At 41.5% G+C, this 8,884-nt stretch overlaps 1 protein-coding gene across 4 annotated transcripts; it reads left to right on the top strand.

The window, feature by feature from the left end:
* Positions 1-864: 864 nt before the first annotated feature.
* Positions 865-4,684, top strand: NDUFA5 (NADH:ubiquinone oxidoreductase subunit A5). Of its 4 annotated transcripts, none has more exons than XM_074903187.1 (5): positions 865-977; positions 1,480-1,524; positions 3,140-3,256; positions 3,976-4,041; positions 4,480-4,684. In XM_074903187.1, the coding sequence occupies exons 1-5, from the start codon at positions 909-911 to the stop codon at positions 4,579-4,581; spliced, it is 399 nt and encodes a 132-aa protein (XP_074759288.1). In that variant the 5' UTR covers positions 865-908; the 3' UTR covers positions 4,582-4,684. The 4 variants fall into 4 exon arrangements, with proteins under 4 accessions (XP_074759288.1, XP_074759292.1, XP_074759291.1 ...); XM_074903188.1 differs by lacking the exon at positions 865-977 and adding an exon at positions 1,104-1,398; XM_074903191.1 differs by lacking the exon at positions 3,140-3,256 and having other exon boundaries at positions 942-977.
* The last annotated feature ends 4,200 nt before the right edge of the window (positions 4,685-8,884 follow it).

The following is an 8,884-nucleotide window of genomic DNA, read 5'->3' as shown; positions in this document are numbered from 1 at the left end:
GATTTCGAGTACAGTCACCAGCCACACAAAACTCATCAATCAAATGTGTACTGCATCTTTACTAGAAACATGCTGAAAATCTAAACACAACAAACAGCACTTACGACTTTGTGTGATACAATTCTAGTAAGCACATCTTTCAACAGAGCATTCCTCATCTAGAAACTGCTAGCTTCTGCAAACTGACCACAAGCTACCTTTAGCACTTCCATGTAGGCAGCCTAATAGGAAACTTTTATACTTAAGAAGGGATATTGACATCTACCTAAGCGCAGCAAAGCATTAACTGTAGCATACTGCTACAGCACACACAGCACATCTAAAAGCACTGGGATCCAAAACCTGGGCTGCCTGTCCCTCAGACGCCTCTCATGAATAAAGACTGCGCACGGGCCAGTCTGTGACAGTTTCCGAGGCGCGGATGTGCAGCAGGCCTGGCACCCTCTCCCCACACCGGGACAGGCCACGCGGGAGAGGCCAAGCCGCCCCCCGCCAAGGCTGGGCAGCCAGCCGCTACACGGCGGTGGGGGGGGGGGTGGCGGCGCGCCCTGCCCTACCCCGCCCACAGTTCCACAGCAAGGGCCTAGCCGCCTGCCCTCACACCGCACCGACAGACTTTCTTCAGAGAACGAAACCCCACCGGACCGAGCCAGTGCCATCCCCCGCGCCCCCGCCTGAGCATGCGGCAGCGAGCGCCCGGCTGGCCTGGGAAAGGAGAAATGGCGGCGCCTTGGCGCATGCGCTGTTTGAAGCCCATGCTTCGGCACATGCGCGGCTCCCCCCGCCTCGCCTCGTCTCGCCTCGTCTCTGTTCGCCGGAATCGGGAGCCGGTGCGGCTGCGGCGCATGCGCGGCCGGGTGTCCTTTGCCATGTCCTCTACCGGGCGACCGTAGGCGCCCACGCTGCGCATGCGCCCGGCGGCGGGTGGCGCAGGGGGCGTTTCGCGCGGCGCAGCCATGGCGGGGACGCTGAGGAAGGTGAGGCGCCGCGGAGGTCCCTGAGCCGGACAGTCTGCCGCGTCTTCGTCCTGTGCTGCTGACCCCCGTCCCGTTTCTGGGGAGAGGGTAGGGAGTGCCTGGGTGGTGGAGCGCCCTGCGGGGAAAGGGCCTGGTTCCCCTCCCGAGCCCACGGGGGACGGCGGGCCCGGCACCAGCTGCTTGCGGGGCAGCAGCGACCGTTAGTGGAGGGAGCGGGCTCGTCGTGTGGGAGCAGGAGGCGGGTAAAGCGGAGTTCACCCCACCCGGGAGGCTTTGCAGTAGCCACTCTGTAGTGTGAGTTGCTCCCTCTCATCGCGCTGTCTCTCCCCGTCGTGTGCGCCGGTCAAAACGCAGCAGATTTGTGAGGTCCCGTGCGTGTGGTGGGAGGCAGAGGCTTATGACCCAGGACGGTCCCCGTCAGGTGTGTGTTGAGCCAAATCAAAATAACCTGCATGGGATTTCATGCTTTGGTATGTTAGACATACTTATGCTCTTTGTGCAGACCACTGGACTTGTAGGATTGGCTGTATCGGAAAACCCTCGTGAGGTATGTCACGTGTTTTGTTCTGTTTTTAATGGGGATTGTCACTGAGATCAAAGGTTTTTGTTACATATTTGTGTATGTAGGTACGCTGTGTACTTTAAAGGGATGACAACTTAATGAAAGTGTAAAAACGTCTCAGAGTGATAAAAGGAAGCAAATTACTTCTTAAAGTTTTAATTCATATCATTAGGAGTTACTCTGCACATGTACTTTTTGTCGCATGTGCTAATTTCAGAAACCTCCTTTGTATAAGTACTTTTATGAACCGTTATTTAATTTCTCTTATCTCCAGTGCAAAAGCAAAGAAATCTTTAAATTTGGTTCTTGATAACTATAATTTCCACTTCACAGGCATACAGATTTTTGCTGCCTTGCTATGTTGTGTTTCCAACAAGTACTGAAATAACTTACACCTATACTAAGAGGGTAGGCTAGTCTTACATGATAGAGGCTAACCATGTGGTGCAAAGCCACCTCAAGGCCCTGTGATGGCTAGCACTGTTGAGATTGGAACACTTAAGTGCTTCTCGGGAACCACATTAAGTGATTCTTGTGACAATTGAATACTTTTTTTTTTACCTCCACAGGCTCAGTAGTGAAACTGTGTTTGCCACATCTTTCTTGCATATTCGGGAGGCATAAACTTTGAAAGGACTTCAGTAACTTTCATTTCTTCATGCTTTGAAATTTCCTACCATGCAATGATTTTATTTCAAAAATGCTTTTGCCACCAAAAGTTAAGAACACTATCAAAAAGAAACATAGAAGAAATCATTATTCTTCTGTACAAATGATTCTAGCAGTCCACAGCCTTGTCAGACACCTTCTGGCTGAGCTTACTACATTTTTTTTTTTCAGTGACTTAAAGCCATGAGTAAAGAAATCAACAGTGCTTTAGTTGAAGTATGGATTCTATGCCAGTCCCCTTTTCATTTCCAGTTTTTTCTTTGTATTTCTTTGACTGCATTATCTGCTTCTATTTTTTATTGTTCCTATATGATATCCATTCTTCCTCAGTTAGATGCAGTTACCCAGCCAACATATGGCTCAAAAGCTGCAATTTCTTCCACCCGTTGTGTCCTTTATCACTGCATTTAAATCCAGCAATAAAAGTTTCACGTTTTAGTTTAATTCAGATCTGTCTGTCACTCAGAGCTTTGCACCAGCATTAGGAGAAGTGCCAAAAAAATAAAATCAATCTCATTATGCTTTGGTAGCTTATGTGCTTTTTTTTGTTTCTTTCCCAGGTAATTTTTCAGAAACTGATTGTTTAGACATGAATTCGCCTTATTTTTTTAGAAGTCTAGTTAGTATTAGAAACACAGCTTTTATTGTTTCCATTTTGCATCAAATGTACTTAAGATTGCAACTTACTTGTTTGTTTCTTTCCTTTTTTCTTGAGGAATCTGACAGTGGTAACTTCCCAATCCTGATAAATCCCAGTCTTAGCCAAGACAGTTCTGTGGTTCAGTCTTAGTTATTTTGTTAATCCTACATTTCTGGATTGAATACCATAACACTATATTTTGTGTATAGATAGATAGCTAGTAGGTTAAGTAGGACAAGAAGTTAAATAATTCTAGTTGTGTATTCTAACCATGTCTTGTGGTCACTTCAGCGCCTGCGAATACTGTACACAAAAATCCTTGGTGTCCTGCAAAATATTCCTAAAGATGCAGCATATAGGAAATACACTGAGCAGATTGTAAATCAACGATTTAATTTGGTGCAAACGGTAAGTACAGTGATGTTTCATAAATGTTACACATGAAAAGATTTTTAGGATGAGAATGATTTTCAAAATGAATGGGTGTTTTTCAGGAGTATATGTAACTTTCAGGTATCAATTCAGAAATAATTTACGTCTTGAGGTTTATTTTTGTTATTGAATGGAATATTTGGTGGTATATTAAAATGAATAATTTCTTACTGATGTTTTCTGTGAAAATTAGAAGAAAGCTTTTTTTTTAAGATTCGTAAAACAGTGGTCGTTTCCACACATTTGCACTAAAAAATGCATGTTCTCTTACCAATGTATTATCATAGCACAGTCCTTGCCTTTGACATTTTAAAATGCTTTTTAGTACATTAAACTGTGCTGTACTGCTATTGTGTATTTAAGGTGATAACTGGAAGGTTGCATATCATTTTGTAAAAAGCCATGATCAAAATTCTTACCAGATATATACTAAAGCCCTTAGCTGCTAATGCTTCTTTGAATGTCATTTAATAGTATCCATTTAATGTTTATCATTGAGAGTTTGATGTTTGTTTTCCAATGAAAAGTGTGTGAGATTTCTTTGATAATGTAAAATGACAGAAGGCAGCTAATTTGATGGTAGTTGTGAGGAAGACTAGAGTGTGATCTGCTTAAATTATTGTTTTCATGCTTTATCTGGGCTTTCTACTTCTCAGTAAAACAAAGCATTCATTTATATGTATTTGAATACACAGGAGACTGATGTGCAAAAACTACAGGACAAACTGAACGGTGGTCACATAGAAGAAGTCATTGTGCAGGTAAAATCTGAAAATGAATTGTCACGTAGGGATTGGGATGACTGTAATAAAACCAAACACAATTAACACATTTGCTGTATTATGTTTACATATATAGCATGCATACCTTCTTACAGAGTCTAAATCAATGTAAAGGGCAGATGATTGAATAATATTGGGGGATAATCCGAATAGACTGGAAAATATGAAGTTGTCATTGGGAATGACTAGGTGAAGAAAACTGTCTTTGTATTTGAGGGTGATTCAATATAGTTTTTAAAAACAAAAACCAACCCCCCAAAACACACAGTTCCTTCTGATATTTATAGATTAAACTGGTGGTAGTCTGTGAATGTGATAGGTAGTGACATCACCGAGATAATGAACTGAAATAGAGGTCATTTAATACTTCGGCAGTTATATAGAATTTAAGAATTTATGTATGGTGTTTGTTAACAGGCTGAAAATGAGCTTTCCCTGGCAAGAAAAATGATACAGTGGAAACCATGGGAGCCTCTAGTTGAAGAACCTCCTTCTGACCAGTGGAGATGGCCAATATAATGTTCAACATGGTGTAACCTCTTGAAAGTAAAAAAAAAAGTTAATTATTAATCTATTGTTACTGACAGTTGTCTTTAAATTAAAGATAATAACTTCATAAAAATATGTTTTGTCCCGATGTCCACTTACATTTAATAATCTAAAGACTGCTTCCAATTTCTTGAAAAAATGGTTTTAAGAAAATTCTCAGCTGTTGTACTACCCAACCTTTGGTGTATTTCCTTTTATAACTTATTATTAACAGAGTATTTGCATCCTTCTGATTTTTTTTTTTTTTTTTATTTTAATCTGTATTTGTATGTTAACAAATACAGGTATCATAGACCATTTGAAATCAAAAAAAGTTGTAGAAAAGTATGATACTGCCCTTCTCTCCCACCTTTGGTTGTGTATTTTTGCCAGCCACTGCCAGGGTCTTTATGACTATGCAGATACTGAGATCAGGGATCTCAAGCAATGAAAACAATGCTTACCAAAAATAACAGTTTTTTAGATTTCAGCTGAATCACTGTCTTGAACTGGCTGGCTTCGCTGCCCACATAAACACTTAATTCTGACTCAGGGGAAGCACTGGGAAATCCCAGGATTGCAGGGGTGAGGGGGAGAAGGAAGACCACCCCTTAAGGTGACAGCAGGAACAGGTTTCTTGGTTAGCTGGTATGTTAGTGTCATACACATGGTACAGACTTTAGTACTGGGGTCTTACAAAGACTTTGTATATAAACATGTATACTTTATAGATTTAATTGTTTATTATTGGTGACCTTGAATGTTACGTAGTAGTATGAAAAAAATAGCGGATCTTTCTTGACACATCTAGGTTCTTTCAAACATTTCAATGGAAACAGTGCTAGACTCTTCTGAAAACTTCTGTTTACTTATAAGCTTCTGTTAACTTACAAGTTTATAAGCCCCGATTAAAATATCCAGACTAAGATCTAAAGATACTTTGCAAGTTTGCCTTTACTCATGTTTTTTCAGTACCATTAAGTTCTTGCAAGTTTAAAGATAGGAATATATCTGTATGACCGTATTTGTTTACAGCTGTATTTGTTAAATGTTTATGATAGAGCACCACTTCACTACCTTACATATTTTGTCATAGCCGTTTTTCATAGTCATTAGGCCTATATTTTACCTGTGACATCACTATTATTAATAATTACATCTTTATATAATAGTTTGTACAATCAAGGTATTGGGGAGTAGGACAGTAGAAGAGAAAAACAGTATACTTAAGGTATACTCTAGCAATTTTCACTCCGTTCTTTAGCATTATTTTCAACTATTAGTACTATAATTACAGAAATTTTTAGAGTTTGAAAAAGTGGAAAATAATTTGCCTCATTATTTGTTGTTGAGGACTTTTTCAGTCTTGGAATAGGCAGAAGCTGGTCTCTTCTGAGAGAAAACCACTAGATGGCATGCCATAAGAGGACTTCGCTAAAGTTAACCACAGCTTTCACGTTATAAACATTAAAGGATTACAAACTTTAATGAGGGCGAATGATGTCCGATGAGAAATTAACTGTTTTAGGTAATAACTATTGAGCTGATGTGAGAGAAAGAAAAATAAAAAATAAATAAACCCCCCTGAAGTCTAGTATGATACTAGCATGCAATATCTGGGGGGGAAGTTGCCAGAATAGTGACAACTATTAGAATTGTTTCTGGTCTCATAACTGGGACATCAGCTGAACTCTTTTTGCTCATTTTCTCCAATTGAAAATATATTTGCCATGTGTCTGAGAATAGCTTTCCTCTAAGCTCATGAGTTTCATTGCAGGGGAGAGAAAGTTTCTTGGCCAATTGCTGCTGAAATTTGATATCTATTCTCTTAAAGCAGCTGCACTGATCAAAACTGTGCCCGTATCTTCTCCCTTTCTCAAATGCACAGATATGTCCTCAGTACAGACCCTAATATGAGTTGTTTACTACTTTGAGGGGATTTTTTTTAAACTGTATTTCCTAATTTATATTCCCAGTGATTTTTCTGGTCTATATGCATTTCTTTCATGTGACTCAAAATAGGATAATTTCTAAACCTTTCTATCTGAAACACTGGATTAGCCTTCACAAATGCTTTAATTTAGGAATCAATTAACTTGAGTCTTAAAAAGATTCTACTGAAGCCAGCTGTAGGAATCATTAATAAGGATTTTTCATCCAGAGCTTTTTATCAGATTCTCAAAATGTGTTACTTCATTATTTTATCACTGGTTAAATTTTGTTTCATTATCTTGGCATAAATTAATCAGCTGTGCTACATAAGATTGTTAAATTAATTAGTATTATGTTGTAGCATCGATTTTAAATAGCAGTTAGTGAGAACAAAGGGAGGAAAGAAATCGCATTGCAATTTTGAGATGTCACAGTGTATGACTTCTGTACAGTGTTGTGTAGTTCACATCGTCCTTGTTCATGGCTAATTTCAAAATAAATCTTTGCCAGGAAGGGAAGCAGTAATTTTTACCTTGCTACTAACTCTGTAACTGTGTATCTGATATTTAAATTCACACAGTAGCAAGAAAACAGTGCACATATTTTACAGGCAAGAGAGAATCTATATTAGGAGTACTATGTTGCAAATGACTTATTTTAAGATGAATGTGCGAGCAAGGCATAATTTGGAGACTACCTGCAATGATTTTACTTGATTTTTCTCCATTACCGATGTTGGAAATACATGATGATGCAAAGGATTTCATCATTAGCAGCTGCAATATGGCAAGGTAAATCACTGAAAGACTTAAGAGTTAATAAACTTTAGATCTTTAAAACACTTTGAGATCATCTGATTGAGGTTATTATGGGAGTGAAAATTGCCTTGTTTGCAAGGATGGGATGTAATAGAAGCAGAGCCTGTTAAACCAGAAAAACAACTTTCATATTGCCAGGTAGTAGTAGTACTGAGGTTTTTGTTACTCCTAAATGCTATCTGCTGCTTAACCTATTTGGAGTAGTTGTGTTCTGAAAAGGACTCCATTTTAATCTCTGACATAGTTTCTGATTGTGTTCAAAGGGAGGATGAGTGAAAACTGCTTTTTAAAAATTTACAGCATGTATGCTTTTCATTAGAAAAAAAAAATGTAAAATCTTGCAAACTGAAAAAGTGTTTGCATCTTTAATCAAGTTGACTATATAATAGTGACAATGACATGCTATCTTTTTACAGTTACTCCTGGTTCTGTTCTACCTCGAGTTCAAGTTTGATCCAAATTTTAGAGAAAAGAGCATTAAAGGTAGTAATGGGAAATTTCTGTCCTTTTGATGAGAAGCAGGCCTATGTTCAAAACACCTAGCAAAGTCTGTGAAACTTGGTAACAGTGATCATGGGATATTGTTACCAACTGTGGATATGCCTGCTGAAATAGAAATTTTTTTCAAGGTTCTCCTAGAGTTGTGACACAGAATTGTGTATTTCACCTCTAAAATGGTTGTGTGAATTGAGTGTAGTCTGTTTTCCTGTAGTGTGCTGAAACACTTGCAAGAGTTGCCTCAGAAATCACACAACAAAACACCAAGAAATTCAGTTTCACGTGGTTTTAATTCTGCTGTGTCTTTGCTTCTACTCAGGAGCCTCAGTGCTCACACCAGAACCTCAGACTCTCCAGGGGAGAGCACCACTGTTCAGCCGAACACATCCTGCAGGAGGTGCTGACACACAGCTGGGAAGCGATGGTCTTCAGGCTGGGGGGTTGTCAGCATCCAAACACACCCGCTCTTCCTAATATCCAGGAACAGTTTTGCGTATTAGCACAATTTCTGCTACAATCTAGGGAAAATGGTGTTTTCTTACATTAAGGTCACTATAGACCCCGAAGAGTTGATTTTCACCTTGCTGTGCCTCACACCGTGGGCCAGGGCAAGTGTCGGGAGCAGGGGTGTGCCCAGGCTGGCTGGTGCGCGGCGCCCTTACCAACCTAACAGAGGTCGGGCAAGGCCGCCCTGGAGGCAGCAGCGACAAGCTGCTGCAGGTGCTACGGTCTGAGGCCCCGGGGTGCTTCCGTTAACCGTGCAGGAGCAGAACGGAGCCGGGCGGGTCTGCCAGCCTTTATCCGTCCCACCGCGGCCCTTCTGCCCTCTCGCCCGCCCCGGCCCGCCCCGCAGTGCGCGTGCTCCCGGCCCTGCGGCCCCGGGCCGCGCCAGGCGCCGCCCCCCCGGCTGCTATAGCTACCGCGACGCGCCGCCGCCAGCGAGAGCCGCCGCAGCGGGGAAGTAGCAGGTGCGGGGCCGGGCGGGGGAGCCCCAACGGGCGCCGAGCGGCGGCCGCGGCCCTGCGGCCCCCGGTGCGCCCCGTGCC

Source organism: Athene noctua, chromosome 3 (genome assembly GCF_965140245.1).
Source record: "Athene noctua chromosome 3, bAthNoc1.hap1.1, whole genome shotgun sequence".
In the NCBI taxonomy this organism is placed as follows: Eukaryota; Metazoa; Chordata; class Aves; order Strigiformes; family Strigidae; genus Athene; species Athene noctua.
The sequence above is the reverse complement of the archived record's forward strand: the minus strand, read 5'-3'. Positions and strand labels throughout refer to the sequence as shown.